Here is a 23,181-nt window from a genome sequence, read left to right as displayed (position 1 = left end):
GGGTCTAGTCATTAGTATCCCTGACCTGTTATTCATTACACAGTTAGTTATCTAGAAACCTACCACTCCTGAAGCAAGGGTAATGGCTGACCTCTAAAGGCCCTTCCAACTCTAAAATTGTATTTTTTTCATGCTATAATAGCCAGTAACATTTTCTATTACCGACAGCTTTACTTAGTAAGTTTTTCAATGTTTTTCTGATGGACTTGGTCATTTCATCCTGCCACTAATTCAGTAGGAGCTACAATCGAGATTACTCAGTGCTTAAGGAAAGTCTCTGGGGACAAAGACAAACAAGAATGGTGATAGAGGAAGCTTAAATCTATTATTTTTGGTTTGTGTTGAAATGTTTCCCAAGAAATGTTTTATACGAATAGAATTCATTTTAAGACAAAACTTTCACATCATGCGTGTGTATTGTATAAAAAACACGGCTTAGGTGGCGATAGAAACTGTAAGAGAAAGCTATTAGCAATCAATGTGGGCAGACAATGCACTCTTTGGAGGAAACATGCAGAGGAAAGTACTCTATAAATATAATAAATAATCAATAATGGTACAAATTTCGGATTTTGTATGGAATTTGAAGGCTTACCCTTCTGATTAAAATGACTTCCAAAGATTTCGGTGTGTGGTTTTGGTATTGCTCAGACCCCAAGAGGTGCAAATTAAACAAAGGATTTCACCCTGCAAAGAGTATGCTGAAAGCCAACCATCACTCTTCTGCCAAACATTTGTCATTTTCCCTTTAGAAAGTCAAAACTGCATTTGCTTGCAAGATTTGGTGTCATCATTGTTAAGAAAGATGAAGTAAGACATGGGCTGCTTACTAATAGAGAAGATTTACTGGAGCTCCACAAATGTACACTACTTAGGTTCTGGCTATGGATAGCCCCTAAATTAAAGATATTGTATTTTCCTTTCCTTCCATAGGGAACTACTGGAATGCTGCCTCATTCATTACACCATCCTCCTACCTTTACTTCTCCACTTTCCAAGGGGAAACAAGTGCTGACATCTCTTTCTACTTTAAAACTTCAGCAGCTGATGGAGTGTTTCTGGAAAATCTGGGGAATACAGATTTCATCAAACTTGAGCTGAAATGTGAGTCTATTCTGTTCAAAATTCCCATTAATAACCATGGAGAACAGTATTGGTTGGGGGGGGGGCACCAACATTCTGGTTCTGTGCTTCTAGAAAACTGGAATATATAGTTATTTTCAATCTCTGTGGAAACTCAAGGGATATTGAGGTCAATGTGATTTAGCCAAGTTAAGCTAAAGTGAAGAAGTGGCTTGTCCCTGTAAATAGATTTAAGGAAGTCTTGAGTTCAAGTACCATCTCTGCCACATATTAGGTATGTGGCTAAGAGTAAGTCATTTAATCTCTCAGTGCTCAAGAAAATCTCTAAGACTGTAGTGACCAATGAAGAAACTGAGGCATAAGAAGGATAAAGTATTTGCTCAACATCATAATAGGTACCAAGCATCCAAGACAGGATTTGAACCCTGGTCCTTTCACTATAGAATCAGCTATTTCTTCTATATCACACTGCCTCTCAATCCACAGCAGTGAAGGGAGTTTTTCCAGCAGAAGTTCCTTGTGCTGTAAGCTTACAGATCTGCCAAAAAAATCCAAGCTCTGGTGTAGGGCTGATAGAACAAAGGTTTGATGGAAAATTAATGTCTTCTACTGTACTATTTTGGTGAGTCCCAAGCTTATCTGAGTGCTTCTGGATAGCTGAAAATGTCTTGATGTGACCTAATGGTCACTTCTGTCACAGTGTAGAAGATAAACACATTCATACAATCACATTTATTTCTCAAAACCTTACATAATCAGAAAAAAATGTGTTCTTTTTAATTAGATGGCAGAGAGGATAGAGTTTTAAACTTGGGAAGCAGGAAGACCTGAACTAAAATCCTATTTCAGTTAGTTAATAAACATCTTCGATGATTCCCTTTTGGCTCTGAAATGAACTACAAAATCCTTAGATTGATATTCAAAATGCTTCCCAGGTTAGTTGCCACTGTTATGACACACATCCCCCCCCTTGTTTTTGTTCTTGTCATTGTTGTTCTGTCATTTTCAGTCATATCCAACTTTTCATGACCTTATTGGAGGTTTTTTTGGCAAAGATACCAGAGTAGTCGGCTATTTCCTTTTCCATATCATTTTACAAATGATAAACTGACACAAACGGAGTTAAGGGACTTGCCCAGGGTCACACAGTTAAGTATTTGAGATCAGATTTGAACTCAAGAAGATGAGTCTTCCTGACTCTAGACCCACAACTCTATCCACTGTGCCACCTGGCTGACCCGTTTACATAGTCTTCATTCAAATTGGAATCCTATCCTTTGTGCATATACTGCATTCTACTTCCTGCCTCCATTCCTTTTTATAAGTGATCCTCCAACTCTGGAAGGTAGTTCTTTCTCAATTCTACCTTACTAAAAAAAAACTTCTTTTTTCAAAAACACAGGTAGGGAGAGTAGTAGATAATAATCCTGGGCCACACCGCCCCTCAGACATTTGTTAACTATATAATCCTGGGGAAATGATTTAATCTCTGCCTCTGTTTCCTCATCTGTAAAATGGGAATGATAATAGCAACTACTTCTGCACTTTATGAACCTTAAAGTACTGTATAAATGATAGCTATTATTATTATTATTATTATTATTAAACAACTTGGGTTTCACCTAAGTGAAATCTGTCCTGATTCCCTCAATCATTACCACTTTATTCCTCTTGAAATCACCTTGCCTTATACCATATATAGCTCATATCCAACATTGTGCACTAACAAGAATACTGAACTTGGAGTCACAGGAGCTGAGTTTCAATCCCACTTGTGGCACTTAATATCTGTGTGACCTTGAACAAGCCCGTAAGAACACTCTAGACCAGAGTTTCTTCATGTGTGAAATGAGAGGGTTGGCCATCTGGTGTCTCTGATCTTTCCAGCTCTCAGTTTCTGTTCCTCTGATGTACCCACCGCACCACACCAATGGAAAGGACAAAGTCTTCTTGCGGTTTTGTTTTTGAATCTCTAGGCCCTCGCACAATTCCTTGCCCATAGCAGGCATTTGGTGTTTGTTGAATTCACTTACAGCCAATTGCAAAGCTATCAAAATAGAATTTAAAGGGGGAAAGGGAAGCATTGAAGAAATGAAAGTCAAGTGCTGAAAGTGAGATGTCAGAAAAGATTTGGGAGAGGAATTGGGGAAGGACAATAAAGAACAGGAAGAAAAGGAATTTAAAGGACATGTTGGAAGTTACTGCAGAGTGTGGCTGATGAAATAGTTTCTGATCAATCCTTTTTTTAAACTGTATTTTTTATGCCTTTCACCAACAGAATATATACTTCTAAAATAAGTCATTTTTAAATGTCTCAATGAAATTAATCAAGTCAAAGGGATGGGGATAGAAACTAGAAGTGGTACTGTGATTTCATTGATACAGGGAACTTCCAAGTAGAGGAAACTTTCTACCATTTTGCAGGTCAACATTTTGTCTGCAAATTATAATCTTTGGGAATTGACTAGAACACTCAGTAGTCAAAGTCATCCAGGATGTCACAGACAGGACTTGATCCCAGATTTTTCTGGTTCTGAGGTCAACTCTCTATCCAGTATTCCACCACTGCCTCTAATCAAGTGAGCCAGAAGCTGACTCACAGTCATCTTTTTGTCAGTAGAGAAAAACAAGTTAGACTGTGAGTCATGAACAAGGATTTTTTTTTCTTTTTTATAATCTAATACTTTTATAAAGAGAATCAAAGAATCTGTGTTTTCCCTGGTATGTATGCTCCCTCAACCAATAAGGAATGCAATCAGTGATCATAATAATCGTTATAGCATTTATGTAGTGTTTTAAGATTTGTAAAGCGTTTCACTAGTATTATCTCATTTAATCCTTACAACAACCCTGGAAATTAGGTACCATTATTTTCCCCATTTTAGAGATAAAGAAACTGAGGTAGACAGAGACTAAATGATTTACCCAGGGTCACAAAGCTAATAAGCATCTGAGGTCAAATTTGAACTCAATTCTTCCTAATTCCAACTCCAATGTTCTTTCCACTGCAATTTGGACTGGACTTTTATATATATGTGTGTGTGTGTGTGTGTGTGTGTGTGTGTGTGTGTGTGTACATATGTATATTTATGTATGTGTATATATGTATATGTATGTGTGTGTATGTATGTATGTTCTTCCCACAATAGACTACCTTCTGATGATACATTTCCTTACCATCTCTACCTAAAACTGGGCTTTGGATAACAGTTGCCAAGCTAATATTTGAAGCTTTTCAGGTTTAGTAGACCTTGCATTCCACTGGCATAGCTTTTGAGAATCAAAGGTCACGATGAGGCCTTGGAGTAGTGGAGGTCCAATGGTAATGAGGCAGTTTTAAATTCCATCTGTTCAAATTGAAGGATAGAAGGAAATGAAGCAGTTCTCTAAGAAAAAAAAAGATATTAGAAAGGGGTATGGGGCACCATTTGAAAAGAATGTTTTGAAAAGAGTGGCACAGTAGAGAATAAAGGCAGAGGCCCTAAATAGGAAATGTAAGGAAGTCATATGTAAGGGGATAGATAGCACAGAAAGGATATAATCATAAAATAGAAATGAAAGGATTGGATTTTTAAAGGTTACATGAAATAAAAGAGTTGGGGCTAAAAAGAGAGATTATGAGGCATGTGCTGCATAGCAAGTTGTTGGCCAGAGCCAACATAAGCCCAGCATAAAATTCAAGGGAATAAAAGCGCATCCTTGAACAAGGGAATCATTCAGTCAGTCAGTCAACATTTATTAAGTGCCTACTATGTGTCAGATACTGTGATAAACCCTGGGGACACAAAAAGAGGCCGAAAACAGTCCCTGTCCTCAAGGAGCTTACATGGTAATAAGGGAGATAAGGAGCAAATATATACAAAACAAGGAGGACAAATAAGAGTTAATTAATAGAAGAAAAGCACTGGAATTAAGAGTGGTTGGGAAAGGCTTTCAGTAGAAGGTAGCATATTAGTTGATACTTAAAGGAAGCCAGCAAGGGAATGAGGAATAAAAGTTTTGAAGCACCTGATTCTAACTTTGAAATCACTTGGAGCCTTTTCTGTTGTTTTTTTTTTTTTTTTTTGCTTTAGATCAGTACAAATTTATGTTGATGTTGACAGAATGATAAATCTGGTTTAGAAACTGTGGATAGCACCTTGCTAAGGGAGGGATGGTGAGAGATAGATAGAAAAAGTATGATAAACTTCATAAGGATAAAGGCCCTGTAGCATGACAGAAATGTTATGCCTACTCTTCCAAGTCTGTATCACATTGCCATGTTCCATATATTTTGTGGACTAGCCAAACTGGTCTGGTCTCTAAGTCCTAAATCCTCTTTGTTTTCTATTGGCTCCATTGTCTTTGTTTATGCTGTGTGTTACACGTTGTTTGTCCTCCCCCTCTTTGTCCATTGAAATCCTATTCATGCTTTAAAGACTAACTGAACTGTCACCTTTTCTGTGATGTGTCACCTTTTCTGATCTCCCTAGTGAGTACTATCCTTTCTTCTCTGTGACCTCACATAAAACTTTGTTTTACATCTTTTTCAAGCTAAGTAGTGTTATGTATTGCGGTTGATGTAGGATGGATTATAGTTGATCAGATTGATTATGAGGTGTCCCAAAAGAATTACAAGTCTTGGCGACTCAGTTTCCTTAGTTTTATGGAAAGACTGAGATGAACACAGGGAGAATCACCCAAAGGAGACAGGTGTCTCCAATATGGTGAGGAAAATAGTTATATTTATAATGAGAAAAAGTAGGTTATCTCCTCATTATCTTAGTCTTCTCCTTGTGAGAGGTTCATGGGAGGTCTTATCCTAATTTCGACTTCCTGGGGTCCTAAAGTATCCTCCAAGGTAGGTACCTTTTTTCTTGGAGGTGTATTTTGGGGGTTTACACATCATAAGGTGAACCTAAGGACACATTTGGCCCTTTCTGCACTTTCTCCTAAAGACATGCTTAAAAAAGGGTCTCTATGTTTTTGATATTTCCTTGTGTGGGACAAAAGACCACTTACTCAAAATAAATACCTGGAATCAGAGAGTTAAAGAAAAAAAATTTAATTTTTTTTTGAGAAAGAGGCACATACCCGTGTATAGTGAATGCGCCCACATGTTCAGAAACAAAGTATTATATATGATTCTAACACAATAGTCCCTCCCACCTCTGTCCTACTCCCACTGGCTGGTTATCAGGATTTACAATCTATACAGGACATCTAACCCAATCAGAGAACAGCACAATATATAATATACTCTGATCAGAGCTGATGAGCTCAAACTGGTGGGGCTAAGATTTATGGTATAGCCTGCATGTCCCTGAAGTTACACAATGGCAGGATGTACGCTAGAAAACTAGGGAAATAACAAAATATACAATCAGGATATGATTCCTCTGAGAAAAACACAATATATTATCTCTCACATCTTTACTTAAGATCTGGTTTCTAGGTGTCCTATCATCTAGGAATATTAATGGCTATTAATGGTTAATGGTCCCTGGCTACTGTCTCTGTTGATGGTGAGGGTTGATAGGGACAAACCCTCTTGGTTACTGTAAGAACACAAACCTTAGTTTCTCTATTAACCCTTTTAAGTACTTTTAACAAGGACTCAAGCCTCAGTTTATCTATTAACCCCTTTTAACTTCCTCTATCACAGTTATCTGTGCTTCTATTTTATTCCTGAACTAGATTGTAAATTTCATGAAGTTGGAAATTGTGTTCTAAATTTTATATTTATTCTGATACACAATAAATACAATAGATGCTTTATAAATGTTTGTTGTGTGAATGAATGTAAATCAAAAAGAGGTACAGAGCACTCAGAGGTCTGAGAAGGGAATAATCATTTGGGGGGGTAGAAGTGAAATGGGAGGAGGACCAAGCAGTGATAAGTAGTTAATTATACATTTTTGTGATTCCATGAATTTCTGTATAGGTATCCAATGGCAGACTGGGGATTAAAATTGAATCTCAATGCAGCATGTTCTTTCCTCTATAGAGTTGTCTCCCAGTATACATGCTATATGTGTGACAAGTTAGTTGTATGTCATTGAGAAAATAGTTAAGAATGGAAGATCAGATTTAGTATGTGTTGATCTGTCATCAGTAAACACAAACTGTCTCATGCTGAACAGTAAAATCTAATATGGAAAGATCACTAGATTTGAAGTCAATCCACCTTTCTAAACCTCTATTTCCTCATCTTTAACATGAGATAATTGGACTAGATGTCCTTTTCTGGCTCTAAGTGTATGAGCCTGCCACTGTTTTTGTTATGTCATCTGTATCATGTAAGTCCATACTAGGGTTGTAATGATTTCAGAGAGGACCAAGGCAATAAAGCATATGTTTATACTAGCAATTCCATAATAAAATCTTGTTCATTTCCCTTTATGAACCATCTAAAGAGGTACTTTAAAAGGTTCCCCAGGCCTCTTTAAGATGAAAAGTCTTTGACACACAGCTGTTGATCTCACCACATTTAAGACTCAGACTTTCATTTTATCCTATACCTAGATAATCTCTGCTTTGCATTTAGCACAAGAGTTTGTGACATTCAAGGGGCAAATCAGATTATCTGCTGGCCTATCTTTGAGATTCCTAACGCTGCTCTGGCTATGAGGAGTTAAAATGTATTTTCAAAGTCCTGTGAAATCAAGAATATCAGATGGAAAATCATTATTATATATTATTTCCATTGGGGTTCAGAAAAACCCAAAAATAGTTGCCTTATGGGTAGAAATGTACATTTCACAATTTGAGAAAAAGCTTTTCAGTGTAAATGATACGAAGTGCTTTCATGAAGAACACAGTGATAAAATGCTGATAGGAACATGGCTGGGGCTTTTGGCTAGCCCATTTATCAAGCACTCTCCTTGCTGACTCTTCCTTGTCAGGACCCATAGAGCAGTTGGCAGAGATGGAGAATTCTCTCCAACCCATTTTCTCCTTTACATAGATCAGTAAATCTAAAAGACCTAATTGTTATCACTGCAGTTGGTAGACAACCAAGATGGTTCTGGAGGAGGTAACTTTCATTGTTAATGTTTTCTCTATCTCTCTCCTCCTTTTAGTTTTAGCTCATTATTTTTCCTGACCTCTTCTTCTCTTAGGAGTTCGATTTTTATTTTCCTCCTCAGACTTCCCTTCTCTAAAGTAAGGTTTTAGCCTACATATTTTGGTAAGGTGACATTTCTCTTAATCATTTACATTGTGCCCTTCTGTCAAAGAGTCCAAAGCACATTGCATTTCTTACTAATGAGTCACATTCTACCATGTTCATGACATTCAACTCCACATTTTAAAGAGTACAGAGGAATACACATGCACATGCAAAACATGAAAATTATGATGATTTATATCCTCAATAACGGTTGCATTTAACACTTTATCTTTCATAAGGATTTATATCCCAATAGGTATATGCTTATTATTTACCAGTTAGAGGCAGTATTCTCCTAAATGAAATAAATCAAGAGTAAGATCAATGGATCACAGGTTTAGAGCTAGAAGGGTCCTTAGAAGTGAACTAGTATAACTCCTTCTTTGGTAGATGAGAAAACAGGTCCACAAAAGTTATGTGACTTGTTCAAGGTCACCCATACTAAGTAATTTTCTTTTATCAGTTACAAAACTACTGCACAGTAATCTTTTACACAAACTAGAGAAGGTCATAAAACCAAGCAATAATGGAACTGGTGTGAGCTCTATTCTTAGTCTTTTGAAATTGAAAGGGCCCTGGCTGTCACACCAGAATTTGAGTGGCATCTGAACTAGGAAAGTTGGAACAAGGCTGGAGGAATGAAGGATCATATTAAAAATAAAAGAAGTCAGGGGCAGCTAGATGGCACAGTGGATAAAGCACTGGCCCTGGAGTCAGTAGGACCTGAGTTCCAATTTGACCTCAGACACTTGACATTTACTAGCTGTGTGACCCTGGGCAAGTTACTTAACCCTCAATGCCCTGCAAAAAAAATAAATAAAAATAAAAGAAGTTGGGGCACTTCGGTGGTGCAGTGGATAAAGCACCGACCCTGGATTCAGGAGGGCCTGAGTTCAAATCAGACGTCAGACACTTGACACTTACTAGCTGTGTGACCCTGGGCAAGTTACTTAACCCTCATTGCCCCACAAACAAATAAATAAAAATAAAAGAAGTTGTCTGATCTTCAGCTTAAATAAAACCAGTTCCTTCAACCAACACTCATGTGGGAGGACTATAAATTCTTTCACCATATTGATCACTCTCCTACAGACACATTCCAGATAATCATTCCTTAAGTTTGGTGCCAGGAAGGCTTTTGCTTGTTTTCTAAGAATTAGTTAGATTGTTTTATAACAAGTTTGCCAGTTCTTTGGTGTGGGTTTCATTTTTTAACCATAATCCTCTCTGTGCTTCAGCCTAACGTATCTCTTTTCACTGTGGGCTTGAATGGTCCTTACATTTGACTTCCTCATACAAATAGCATAACAATATCTCTACCAGTAATTGATATATACTCTTTAGGAGCTACAGTTTTGTACATTTCCTTAGAGTAATATCCACTTTAAAAGCCACAGATTTAAAAGTGCAACAAAAGACAACAGTAAAATGCATGTGACAAAAAGCTGAGTATTCCACTCAAATAGAATTCTGTGTGGTTATATGTGAAAATCAGGTCTATCTGGTGAGTCATTCTGAGTTTGCCTAGTTCTACCTATGTACACGTGCAAACACACATACATGACCATCACTTTCCTGAAATGAAACAATATCAAAATTATTGATTGTCCCAAATAAATTCATATGCCACTCTGAGTCAGAAGACCCATAGTCCCAGTTTTATTAAGTTGTGGGGCACTACACCAATTTGGACTTTAGTTCCTTTATCTGTACCATGCAAAAGTTAGACTACATGACCTTTAAGGATCCTCCAGCTCTGACATTCTATGATTCTGTGAAAGATCTCCATTATTGAAACAGTGAAGCAAAAAGGTCAAAATTTGAACGCCCAGTAGTTAAATACAGTTTAGAATCAATGTGGGATATATGCTGTCTGGAATAAGTATATCTCTTGGAAAGAGTAACTTGGGAAAATAATGTAGTAAACTTCAAATTGAAGTTGAAACATTTTGGAAGTGGAAAACTAGTGCCATCTCTACCCCTCATACTCTGGGCCATATCCCAACATCTTCCCAGGGCAATATTTTGCTACAAGGGGCAGCGTTTTATAGGGTTTAGAGTATTGGATTTGGAATCAAGAATACCTGGGTTCGTTACTGATACATAATCACTGTGTAACCATGGGCAATTTGCTTTAGCTCAATGAGACTCAATTTTCTCATCTACAAAGTGAGAAGAATAATGCCTATAATACTTCTCTTACAGGGTTTGTGTGAAACTCAAATGAGATGAATTATGTAAAGCACTTTGAAAATTTTAAAGTGTTATATAAATGTTAGTAATTATTTTTATTTGGTAGAAGAAATAGAATGTTCCACATTGAGTGCCAAACTAGTTCAGATTTTTTTCTTTTTTTCCTTCTTTTTTTTTTTTTGGTCCATTATGCAAATATTAGAATTTAGGTGTCCTGTTATATATAGTCAGCACTCTGGATTTTTCAAAAAGCAAATGTGTTTCTTTTTCTTCCAATTTCTTCTGCACTGTGTGACAGACTTCCATGTTGACAGAGACATAACAAGAGTGGGGGCAGGCAAAGCTTTTCCCCAGAGTACCACATTTCAAGGCCCTGAAAGCACTCGTAGTCCTTGAGTAGCAAGAGCAAAGCACCTAGTTATCAAAAAGGATTTGTTAAAAATAGGAAGCTACCAGCTGGGCTGCTTTCTCACTCCAGTTGAGTTCCTTTCTGGTGCACTAGATTTGAGGGTCTGTTTCATGTCCTTGTCCTAGGCAGGGTTTTTGCTGCCCCAGATGGAAATACTGGGAGCTACAGCTCTGCATGTGGACAGAGTTTCAATCTTTGAGCTGGAAGGGCATCTCTAAGGAAGACCACTTGCACTTTGTGACAGCTGGTAGCATATCTTGAAGAAAACCTTCAGGGGGCTACATTCTGTCAGTCTACACCTCTTAGAAAGGAGCAGAAAGTAAAAGCATCTACTTCCAAGATGTATCCTTCTTCAAATGAGGCTCAGGAATATGCAGAGGAAGATCCTGCAGAGTAAAAGCAAGGCTGATGAATCAGAAGAGTCAACAAATGGTAATCTACCTTCTGCTATTTCTGAACTGGAACAACTCTATATATTTAAAGAGCTTTACACTCATCTCCATGAGGAATGGAAAATTCCAACTTCCTGTGCCATGATGCCTTTGTGTAGCAGTGAGGACAAATTGGGACAAATTTCAAGTTACAGTTATTCAGCCAAGTTTGTTGGCACCTGGTTTTTCTTATGTTTTTTTTTTTACCATTTTAAAGAAATTGATCAAGTTAAAATAATAAGCATTTTTACTAAGTGACTACCATGTGCCAGATACTGGTGCTAAATATTGGGGGAGAGAAAGGCAAAAATGGAGTACCTTATATTAAGTAGGTCACAATCTAACAGGGGAGATGATATGCAAACTATGTATAAACAATATAGAAAGGCTAAATTGGGGGGGGGGACATTCATATTAAGGAGGATTAGGAAAGGCTTATTGTGACTTGGGCTGGGATTTGAGGAAGCCAGGGTGTGGAGATGAGGAGGGAGAAAATTCCAGATATGAAGGTCAACCAGTGAAAATGCATAGTTGGGAGAGAATATGTATTGTATGAAGGACAGCAAGGAGGCCAGTGTCAGTGGACTACAGAGTAAATGGGCATGAGTAAAGTAAAAGGATGAGGGTAGGAGAGAGCCAGGTTATGCCAGATAGGAAAGTTTCTATTTTATCCTAAGGAAGTACAAATTCACTGAAGCTTCTTAAACAGTGGGGTGGGGAGGGGTAACTTGGTGAGAACCGGTCAGTTTGGCAGCTAAATAGAGGATGGATTGGAATGAGGAGATTCAGGATTCAAAAAGAGCAATTGAGAGGCTACTGCTACGTACCAGATGAGAAGTGATAAAGGACTAAAAATGATTGTGGTGTGAGTGAAGAAAAGGAAACATAAAAAAAGTTGTCTGTGTAAATAGAAAAGACCAAACAAGAGTTTGGTCTTTTGGTCTCTTGGTTTGTGAATGGTTATAAAGGATGAATGAAAATGAGTGTAAAAGCTGACTCCTCTGTTATGTAATTGAGTGACTGGAAGTGGTGTTATGCCCTCTACAGAAAGAGGGAAGTTAGGGGAAAGGGGAAAAAGATAAAAACTTCAGTTTGGGACATGATGAGTTTGATATGGCAATGAAATATCCAATGTGGAGGCTTTTATCAAAAAGTTTAAAATTCCAGGCTAGAGCCCAGAAGGGAGATGAGGGTTAGATGCACAGATTTGGGAATCATCTGCATAGAAATGATGGTTAAATTCATGGGAGTGCTGAGAGATCCTAGAGAGTGAAGGCAAAGGACCCTGGACAAAGCTTTAAGATATACAAGGATAGGTCATAAATAATAATCCAGGAAAGGAAACAGAAAAAGATAGCTCAGACAGGTAAAAGGAGAACCAGGAAAAGACTTTGTAATGAAGACTCAGAGAAGAAAGTATTCAAAAAGGAGAGGGTGGAAAACATTGTCAGCTACTGCATAGAAGTCAAAAACAATAAGCACTTAAAAAAAACTATTGGATATAGCAATAAAGAGCTCATTGGTGTTGCTGGAGAGCCATATTAGTCAAGTGATGGAGACTGAAGCTCAACTGCAAATAACAGTGAGAAAAGCAAAAGAAGTGTAAATGCTGAGCACAGACAGTATTTAAAGAAGTTTGGCTCTTGAAGATAGGAGAGGTATAGAGGATAAAATAAAGGGATGATAGGGTTTCTTATGCAAAGAATAAGGGAAACCTGGGTATATTTATAGGCAGGAGGAAAGGACCTAATTCAGAGAGACTGAAGTTTAGACAGTGAAAGGAGATGATTGAAAAGGCAAGATCTCAGAAAAGACATGAAATATGTGACTTTTTTTACTTTACAACTTCTATCACTGTAGTTTTGCTTTGTTTTACATTATCCTACAAAACCCTTTTCATCATACCTATGTGAAGGAGGTAGTACAAGTATATCCATTTTAAAGGTAAGAAAATGAAAGCTCAGAGAATCTGTGACTTAGCCAGGGTTACCAAACTAGTAAATATCCAACCAGAGACTGAAAGTGATCCAATCTCTTTTAATGACAAGTATAGCAGTAGCTTCACTAGATTTGTTTGGGCAATTTCACAGTGCAAACATTCTTTACATAAGAGAGCCCTAACTCTACTTGTAGTCCTCTAGTGATAGGGGACTCATTACCTATTGAGGTTGCCCATTTCATTTTCCTTTTTTTTGACCACTGTAATTGTCGAGGTCTTTATGTTCTTATGTTAAGTAGTCCAGGACAATCCTCTGACACTTCATATCTGTTTTACAGGGAAGTCATTATCATTGACTATATCCTCAAATAGGCAGAGAGATATCTGCACAATTTTGTTATCCTTCCAGCCTCTCTTCTATGGGTTTATCTATCTCTCCCCAAAGGATTCCAAGGGACTTATAAGCCACCCATGTATCTCTCAATTTATTTATATTTAATATTGGGTAGGTGTGTGATCCTCTTAGTATATACAGAGTGGGTCAAAAGTCACAGTCATAAAGGGGTTTCAATATTTAATAACTTCTTTATTTTTTTGTTTTTAATTTATAATACCGTAGCATCATATACAGCATACTTAGGATATGCATATGTGAAATAAAGAAAAATAATTTCTAAAAATTTGCTAAAACAGACCCCTTCATGACTTTTGGCCCACCCTGTATTTCTACTCTATCCATCTCTGGTAAAATTATATTCTGAGCAGTTTGAAAACTGTATGTCATAGAATGAAAGAATTTCAGAGTTGAAAGAGACCTCAGTAACCATCTAGTCCAACCACCTGAGAAATAATAAACCTCTATAACATATTTGAAAAACAGTCATATAGTTTTTGCTTAAAGACCTCTTAGGAGGGACATTCCCTGCCTCCCCAGATAGCCCATTATACTTTCCAATGACTCTAATAATTATGGTCAACCTTCTTGTAGGGAGTATCTTTGAGCTCAGTGACACCAGGCATCAGACACCCAACTCTTCACTTAAAGCCTTTTGACTGTTCACAACTCCTAGAATATATGGGAATAGCCTTCTAGAACTCAGACCCACCTCCACAACCTGCTGAGGCATCAGAATCAACATTGTTGTTATAGCAAATCTCCACATACTTCTTTCTGTTTATCAGGACACATGGTCTGTTAGTGGTATCCAAGTCATTTCACCGAATGCCTCCTTTGTACAAAGTGCTGTGTTAATATAAAGAAATGTTCTACTATTCCTACATCATTTGGTTTTGCTTAGTGAAATTCATACCTGTATCTCTTCTTTTCTTCCGCCTCAACCTCTTTGAATCTTTGAAATACTTCTCTGAAGTATTTGCTTCTTGTTAGAATTTTCCAGATATTATGCTACACAGGTACATTCTCTGAGAACCCAGGGTCCTCCTAAACTTATGGGGTGGAACCAGGATGGTGGAGGAAAGACAGTGAGCTCTCAAACTCATGACACAATTGCTCCAAAAAAACATCCAAATAAAGACATAGGACAACTCATGGAGCAGCAAAATCCATAGACGAATGTGCTGAAATCATCTTCCAACCAAGGACTTAGACAGCTTAGAAGGTCAGAAGGAGAGAGCTGCTGTGCTGAGACAAGGATGGATCCCAACCCCACATTCACCCTGACACAGATCCAGTCCCAGGAAGGCCTTGCCAAAGAAAGAGACCCCCAGAGCCTCTGAATCAGCTGAAGTGCCAGTGTCATCTGGAACTAAGCTCACAGTCTGGTGAGAGGGATGATCCCTTGGCAGGGGGGAGATTACAGAGGTCTATGCTGGTGCTGAGGCAGAACTTGGGTTTTTCACCCCTGCTGAGAACCAGGAAGTAGGCTTGAGTAGCAGTGGCCCAGATGGGGGAGAGGCACATGCTCATAAGAGCTAATAACCACAATACACAAAGCTGGTTGATTAGCAAGTTGGTCTGGGCTCATCTATGGACCAGGAAACAGGCCAAGTGAGTGAAAAACCTGCTCCTCCTTAAATCATACCACTTGGGACCTTCTGAAGCTTAGGATAGTACAGCCTGGAGCTAAAAATCAAGTAAAAGAAAGGCAAGATGAGCAGACAGAGAAAGGTAAGGACCACAGAAAGTTTCTTTAGTGACGAGGAAGATTGAGGTACACCCTCAGAGGAAGATGTCAACTTCAGGGCCCCTATATCTAAAGCTTCCAAGAAAAATATTAATTGGTCTCAGGCCATAGAGGCACTCAAAAATGACTTTGAAGATAAAGTTAGAGAGGTAGAGGAAAAAATGGATAGAGAAATGAGGGTGATGTAGGAAAGACATGAGAAAAATTCAACAGTATGAAAAGCCAAATTGGCCAAATGGAAAATGAGGTACAAAGGAAGATCAAAATCATTGTCCAAGAATTAGTATTGAACAAATGCAAGCTAGTGACTTTATGAGAAACCAAGACACAATAAAGCAAATCCAAATAAATAAAAAATAGAGGGCAATGTGAAATATCTTCTTGGAAAAACTGATGACCTGGAAAATAGGTCCAGGAGATATAATTTGAAAATTATTGGTCTACCTGAAAACCACGATCAAGGAAAGAGCTTACACACCATCTTCCAAGAATTTGTCAGGGAAAATTGCCCTGGTATTCTAGAAGCAGAAGGTAAAATAGAAATTGAAAGAATCCACCGGTCACCTCCTGAAATAGATCCCAAAAGGAAATCTCCTAGGAATATTATAGCCAAATTCCAGAGCTCTCAGGTCAAGGAGAAAATATTACAAGCTGCCAAAAAGAAAGAATTCAAGTACTGTGGAGCCCCATTCAGGATAGCACAAGATCTAGCTGTTTCTACATCAAAGGAGCAGAGAGGGCAGCTAGGTGGCACAGTGGATAGAGCACCGGCCCTGGAGTCAGGAGTACCTGAGTTCAAATCTGGCCTCAGACACTTAACCCTCACTAGCTGTGTGATCCTGTGCAAGTCACTTAACTCTAATTGCCCCACTAAAAAAAAATAAAATAAAAGTAAAGGAGCAGAGGGCAGGGGATATGATATTGCAGAGGGCAAAGGAATTGGGATTACAACCAAGAATCACATATCCAGCAAAACTTTGTATAATCTTTCAGAGGAAAAAATAGGACTTCAATGAAAAAGAGGACTTTCAGGTATTTGTGATGAAAAGACCTGAACCGAATGGCAAATTTGACTTTCAAATACAAGACCCTAGAGAACCATAAAAAATTGGAGTTCAGGGACATACCTAGGATCATGCAGTCTTGTGTCTAAGGCTGAGTTTTGGCAGGGATTCCCCTGGGTCCAAGGTGGATGATTTGTCCACTATCTCACCTAGCTGTCCCATGATAACATCTTTAGGGTAAAATTGAGGGGTGATGGGAATGCACCAGGGGAGGGGAAAGGGCAGAGGTAGCATGGGGTAAAAAAAAAAAACAGGAAAGGGCTTATGGAGTAGGGGAAGAAATAGGGGAGGAGCAGGGCAGTTAATGAATTTTACACTCATCAGAATAGGCTCAAAGACCTTAATCTCATCAGAGTTGCCTCAAGGAGGGATCAACACACATACTCAATTGGGTGGAGTAATCTATCTAACCCTGCAGGAAAATAGGAGGGGAAGGGGACAAAGAGAGAGGGGCAAAATAAGGGAGGACAGACTGGGGGAGGGGATGAACAGAAGCAAATCCCTTTTGAAGAGGGATAGGGTGAAAGAGGATACATAATACAGTAAATATCTTGGGGAAGGGAATAGGATGGAGGGAAACAGTTAACAACAGTAATCATGAAAAAGAGAAAAGGGCGAAAAATTGTACAAAAAATATTTATAGCAACTCTTTATGGTGGCTAAGAATTGTGAATCAAGGGAATGTCCATCAGTTAAGAAATGACTAAGAACCCAGGATCCTCTCAATACAGCATTGACATATCAGAGTCAGCTCAGATTGGTGTTATGACCTTCTCCTGAAAAGGCATGTTAGGAAATCAGAAAGACCAAAACCTGAGGTCAAAGAACCTTCCTTACTGTATCCAGCCTCCATGGAAAAGGAGGTATTACTTTCCCCCAAATGGGGATGAAATCTAAGTTGATGAGATCATACTCTTCTACAATCAAAAATAGTTCAGACTTACATAGCACCTGATAGTTACAAAACATTTTCACCTAAATTACCTCATTCAGTCCTCAAAATAGCCCTGAGAGGTAAGCAGTGAAAGTATTCTTTTTTCATTTTATTGTATTTTTCATTTAACAAGTGTTTATTTTCTCTCCTTCCTACCACACTTTTCCTCTCAATGATGTTGAGGAGGAAATTGAGACACAGACAAGTTGTGACATGCTCAAGGACCTGTGATCAGTAGGCAAGGATATGAACTAAAGTTTATTGCTTTCTCCAGTGCTCCATCCTGCCTACTGGGGTAATAGAAAAAATCATTAGCTCTAGAGTCAGAGGGCTTTGGTTCAAATCCCACCTCTGACACTTACTACATATTCGATCTTGTGTGAGTAATTTAACTTCTCTGGGCTTCCATTTCCCCAAAAGTAAAATAAGGACATTGAGCTAGATGGACTCTAAGGTCTTTCCATCTCTAAATCTATGAGCCTATGAACCATAAAAATCTAAAAGTGATGTGCAGAAGAAGGTACTTGCCAACAAAAAAAAACACTGTGGGTTAATAAGAAAGTTAAAAACTTAAAACAAAAATCCTAATGCATAAAAGATCCATAACAATGCCAAGAAAGTCATCCTCAGCCCTGGATACTAGGCACCCCTATTGTGAAAGTCCACATGATGAAGTGAAAAACAAACAAATAGTTTTGGAATCAGAAGACCTGAGTTCTAATTCTGTCTCTGCTGCTTAATTTCTGTGTCATCTTGGGCAAGTCCCTTTAACTCTTTGGGCCTTAGTTTGCACTTATGTCAAAGAAACGTACTGGATTTGGTGACCTCTAAGATTCCTTAGAACAGAGGCAGCTGGGTGGTACAGTGTATAACCAGGCCTAGAGTAAGAAAGAATCATTTTCTTGAGTTCAAATCTAATCTCAGACCTTACTAGCTGTGTGACCCTGGGCAAGTCACTTAACCCAGTTTGCCTCAGTGTCCTTATTTGCAAAGTGAGGTGGAGAAAGAAATTGCAAATCACTCTAGTGTTTTTGCCAAGAAAATCCAAAATGGGGTCATGAAGAGTAAGATTGGACTAAAACAAGTGAATAGCCACAAGGCACCTTTCAGTGCTATTCTTATGGCTAGGGTCCCCCAAGCTACCACAAGGATGTCTGAAGTTCTGTAGAGTGCACTTCCCAAGGGTCATTGCTTAGCTCACTCCTTCTCCTTCCAAGTGCAGGTCCTGACCTGAGCAAATTTTAAAATGAAGAACCCACATTTATACCTCCAAGGTTTACAAAGCCCTTTCTTTTCAGCATCCTGCACAATATTCTGCATGGACCCCATAGATATTTATGTATTATTATGTGCTATCATTTTTTGGTTTTTGTATCCTGCTTCCCTCCTAGACTTTGAACTCCTCCAGGAGTCTAGGACCATGTCTGGTATAAACTTTCATCACCTCCAAACCCTAATATTATGCTCTGCACATGGCAGAGTGCCTAATAAATGCTTCTTAAATTTGAAAGTTGAATTTGTTGAATTGAGTTTAATCCCCATTTTATGGATAGAGAAATTGAAACTCAGAAAGACTGCCACTTGCCTAAGGTTTGTTTTGTTTAGTCATTTTTTAGTTGTGTCCAACTCTTTGTGACTCCATTTGGGGTTTTCTATAGGGGTTTGCTGTTTCTTTCTTCAGCTCATTTTACAGATTAAGAAACTGAGGCAAACAAGGTTAAGTGACTTCCCCAGGGTCACACAGCCAATAAGTGTCTGAGGCCAGATTCAAAGTCAGGTATTCCTAACTGGTGCTCTGTCCACTGTGCTAACTAGTTGCCCTATGGTCATACAGTTAGCAGATGTCAAAACCAGGGTCATAGGCCACAAGAAAGGATTATTGTACAACAGAGAAAAATGGGGACCAAAGTGTTGAAGTGACTTGCTCCACAGTCATACAACTAGTTTGTGTCAGAACTAGCATTCAAATATATGTCTTCTGACTCCACATTCAGCATTCTTTCCCCAAACACTTCATGCTGCCTCTCTAGGTGCTGGGGAAGTCTTCAATTCAAGTTAGAGTAAGTTACTGCACCATTACTAACAGTAGAGAAATGATTCAGACTAAGGCTGACCCTTGGGACCAATTAATTCAAAACCAGTGAGATACAGATTGAAGAAATCAGGGGGTGGTGCTTAACTTAAATATAGATAGTGATGGGTTGATTTCTTGAAATAGCTAGAAACCAGGGAATAGCTCACATAGTTAGAGACAACTGTGTACTCAGTGTAGTCCTGCTTTACCAAGCTGTCAGGAAAACACCATGATTAAAGCCTAAAATATAAGCATAAAACATAAAGTCAGTGGGATGCAAGGAGGAAAACTCATAAGAATGTATTGCAAGTGAGGATCCAGGGGAAACACACTATCTTGAACAAAGGAGGTGCTGATTCTTAGTATCTATTTTGAGAGAAAAATAATAGACCAAAAAAGATAGGAAATTCAAGTGGAAATGAAATCATAAAACTTACCATTCCCTACTTTGGTATGCAGAGTTGCCCCCTTAGGACACAGACCTCAAGGTTTCAGTATATAATTATATTCTTTTGATATGTCTCCTGAAAGAGTTGGAGGGAGAATTTATTTGCATATTCACTGTTCCACCTCTTGCACCAGTTTTCTTTCTCCTGTAACCTGTCTTTGGCTTACAAACAAGATTGCAGCCCCCAGTTAATTTTTAAGCTATTTGTTTGGAAATCATTTCCTGTTTGGATGGACAGTGTGATGTAACCAAAGGAATATGGGGAGTCAGATGCTCTGTGTTGACGTCTCAGCCACACTGGTGACTGCCACAGTTCTGTCATCTCTGATGAAGACACACCATTTTAATTCAGTAAATATTATCACGTACCTGCTATGTACCAGATTGGTGGCAGTTGTCCTCAGTTCTCAAAGAGGACCAAAATGATACCAATATATTAGAGTGACATTTCAGTGTGTCCAGCTATGGCTGATCAGACCACTACAAGCCTGGAATGCTCTACCACAGGTCACGCACAAGTAGTCTGTGTGAACATATAGGGTGGATTCCCTAAATTTGTGCCTCTCACATTTCTTTCAAGCTACTTCAATTCTGATTTGCTCATAGAGCACAGTGCCTTCTTTGATTAGGGCACACCATGTTGGGCGGTCCTGTGCCATGGTCTCCCGTGTCACGCAATCAGTTCCAAAATTCTTCTGATAGTACTTGAGATTATTCTTGTATTGCTTCTTCTGACCACCATGTGAGCACTTGCCTATGTACCAGATACTCCCTAGGTGTTGGAGGGCAGAAATGAAACTGTGCCTTTCCTCAGGAAGCTTATATTTCATGGCTCCTGGAATTGCCAGCTTCAATGATAAGGGCCAAGAATGGGCAATCCAATGTTCATCTTCAGCAGTTTTGTGTGCTCCCATCTACCAGAAGATGCTCTGGGGGTGGCAATTTAGCTCTCAGAGAGCTCCTGGCTGCTTCCTCTGTGTTTCTGTTCCTTTTGTGGGTACCAACACTCATCCCTTTAGACTAAGAACTTGTTGTTGATTAAAATGGTTCTAGCCCCATTTCACTGCTTCCCCTTCTTTGTTGTAAGGATTCATTTGGATTACAGAAAAAGTAACAGACATCCTAAATGCACCCAGACTAGGTATCTCCTCCAAGCCACGGTGCTCTGTAAACTAGGCATCAACCACCCCCAACCCCCAACCTTTGGCAGAAAACAAATTTTTAAACCTCAGGAACTTTTTCTCCTAATTGCTATGTTGAGGAAGTAGCAAGGCATTCATCTCAGGGTTTTCCCACTCACAGCAAACCTTCCATTAGAGTCTGTGTCCGTTTGTTTACCATTTAGAAGGAAGAACTGGACATGATTAGAGACTGCAATCCAGATACAGGGTTCTAATTGTGCAAAAGCACAAAGGTAGGAAATTCAATATCTTTTGTTCATGAGGAATAGCTAACAGGATATCTTGATTGAAGTGGTATATGTATAAAGGAGGGAGTGTATGAAATAAGATTGGAAAAGTAGATTGGAGTTATGTTGCAGAAGGGTGAGGATTTTATATTTTATTCAATAGTATTAGAAAATCACTGAAGATTTTTAACATGGAAAGGATGTAGTCAAATCTTTTTTAATATCAGTTTAGCAACTATAAGGAGAATAGACTGAAGGGGAAAAGTGAAATAGACCATTATAAAAGTTCAAGCTACAGGTAATGAGAGCTTGAGTTTGAACAGTGATCTGGAGAGGGGAGAAAAGGGGCTGAGAAGGGAGAAAGGGGGCAAGAGATGTGGTCGAGGTAGAATTAACAAGACTTCCTGGCCATGGGGAATGAGACAAAGAGAAGATTTCTGGGTGTGAATTAGTAGAGTACATGGAGGTAGTGTCAAAAACAGAGCTCTCATTTGCTTTGTGAGATAGACCCATCATCACCCCACCCCCAAAGCCCTTTGGTGCATCTACAATTGGGTACAGATAACTTTCCCAGAGACACACCCAACACAAGGAAATGCAGTCTCCCTCCCCAGAGCTACCCTCCTTTGGCACCAAGAGTCCCCTATGTCTACTGCTCTCCTTTCTATCAACAAAGTTGGCTCTAAATTCAGCAATCAATGTAAAAAACTTGTCCTAGGATTTTGTTTGGGAGGAGGAAGAGGAAAGCAAGATCATGGATTGAAGAAATGGCAGGATTAAGCTATTTGGGGTTTGTTTTCTTTTGTTTATCCAGGTAGGTGATACAGTTGGTGCAACAGTAGACCTATACTCAGTCCTGTTCAAACACTTAATGAGCTATGAAATCATGGGGAAGTCACTTAACTTTTCTCAGCCTCAGTTGTCTCATTAGTAAAATGAGAATAATAAATGTTCCTACCCCATAAAGTTGTTGTGAAGATCAATGAGATGACACAATTGTGTTGTACTTTATTAACCTTATAGCACAATTTCAATGTTAACTTTGTTAAGCATAGAGGAAATGAGCTTGATATTGAGGAGAGAAAAAGTAAAGAGACTGAATTTGTGAGGGGAGCAAAGTGTTCTCAATAAAAGAGTAAACTTCTGAACATACCAGGAATTAAGGGCATAGTGAAGTGTTCTGCCCTCAGAAGCCACCCTTCTTTCTGAGAGTGGGGAGAAGAATAATAATAGGGTTCAGGTTTTTTTTCATATCAGCCACATTGGAAATAAACAAGAAAAATAAAGAATATTTAAGACATGTTTAGCTAAGTCTTTCACAGCTGGTCATCATTACAACATTGCTGTTACTGTGTACAGTGTTCTCCTGGTTCACTTCACTTTGCATCAGCTCATATATGTCTTCCTAGGTTTTTCTGAAAGGCTCATCATTTCTTATAACACAACAGTATTTCATCACAATCATAGACCACAACTTGTTCATCCATTTCCTAACAGATAGGTATCCCTTCATTTTTCAATTCTCTGCCACCACAAAAGACTTGCTTTAAATATTTTTTATATAAAGGTCCTTTGTCCCTTCCACTTTTCTTTGATCTCTTTAAGATACAAGTCTAGTAGTGGTATATTGATGGATCAAAAGGTATGCACAATTTTATAACTGTTGGGCTTGATTCCAAATTGTTTTCTAGAATAGTTGGACCAGTTCTCAATTTGACCAGTAATGCATTAGTATCCCTATTTTCTAAATTCTCATCGAAAAATTATCATTTCCCTTTTCCATTATGTTAACCAATTTGATAAGTGTGAGATGGTAACTCGAAGTTATTTTAATTTTCATTTCTCTAATCTATAATCATTTTAGAGTATTTTTTTCATGACTTTTGATAGCTTTGACTTCTTCT

General features: G+C 38.5%; 1 protein-coding gene across 1 annotated transcript in view; it reads left to right on the top strand.

Annotated features, from left to right (window-relative positions):
* CNTNAP2 (contactin associated protein 2) overlaps window positions 1-23,181 on the top strand; it is a 2,668,322-nt gene that overhangs the window by 2,343,153 nt on the left and 301,988 nt on the right. Inside the window, exon 16 of the mRNA XM_043968036.1 lies at window positions 934-1,104. Within this exon, the coding sequence (XP_043823971.1) occupies window positions 934-1,104 (171 nt within the window). The remainder of the gene's footprint in view (window positions 1-933; window positions 1,105-23,181) is intronic.

Source organism: Dromiciops gliroides, chromosome 5, assembly GCF_019393635.1.
Source record: "Dromiciops gliroides isolate mDroGli1 chromosome 5, mDroGli1.pri, whole genome shotgun sequence".
NCBI lineage: Eukaryota > Metazoa > Chordata > Mammalia > Microbiotheria > Microbiotheriidae > Dromiciops > Dromiciops gliroides.
The sequence above is the reverse complement of the archived record's forward strand: the minus strand, read 5'-3'. Positions and strand labels throughout refer to the sequence as shown.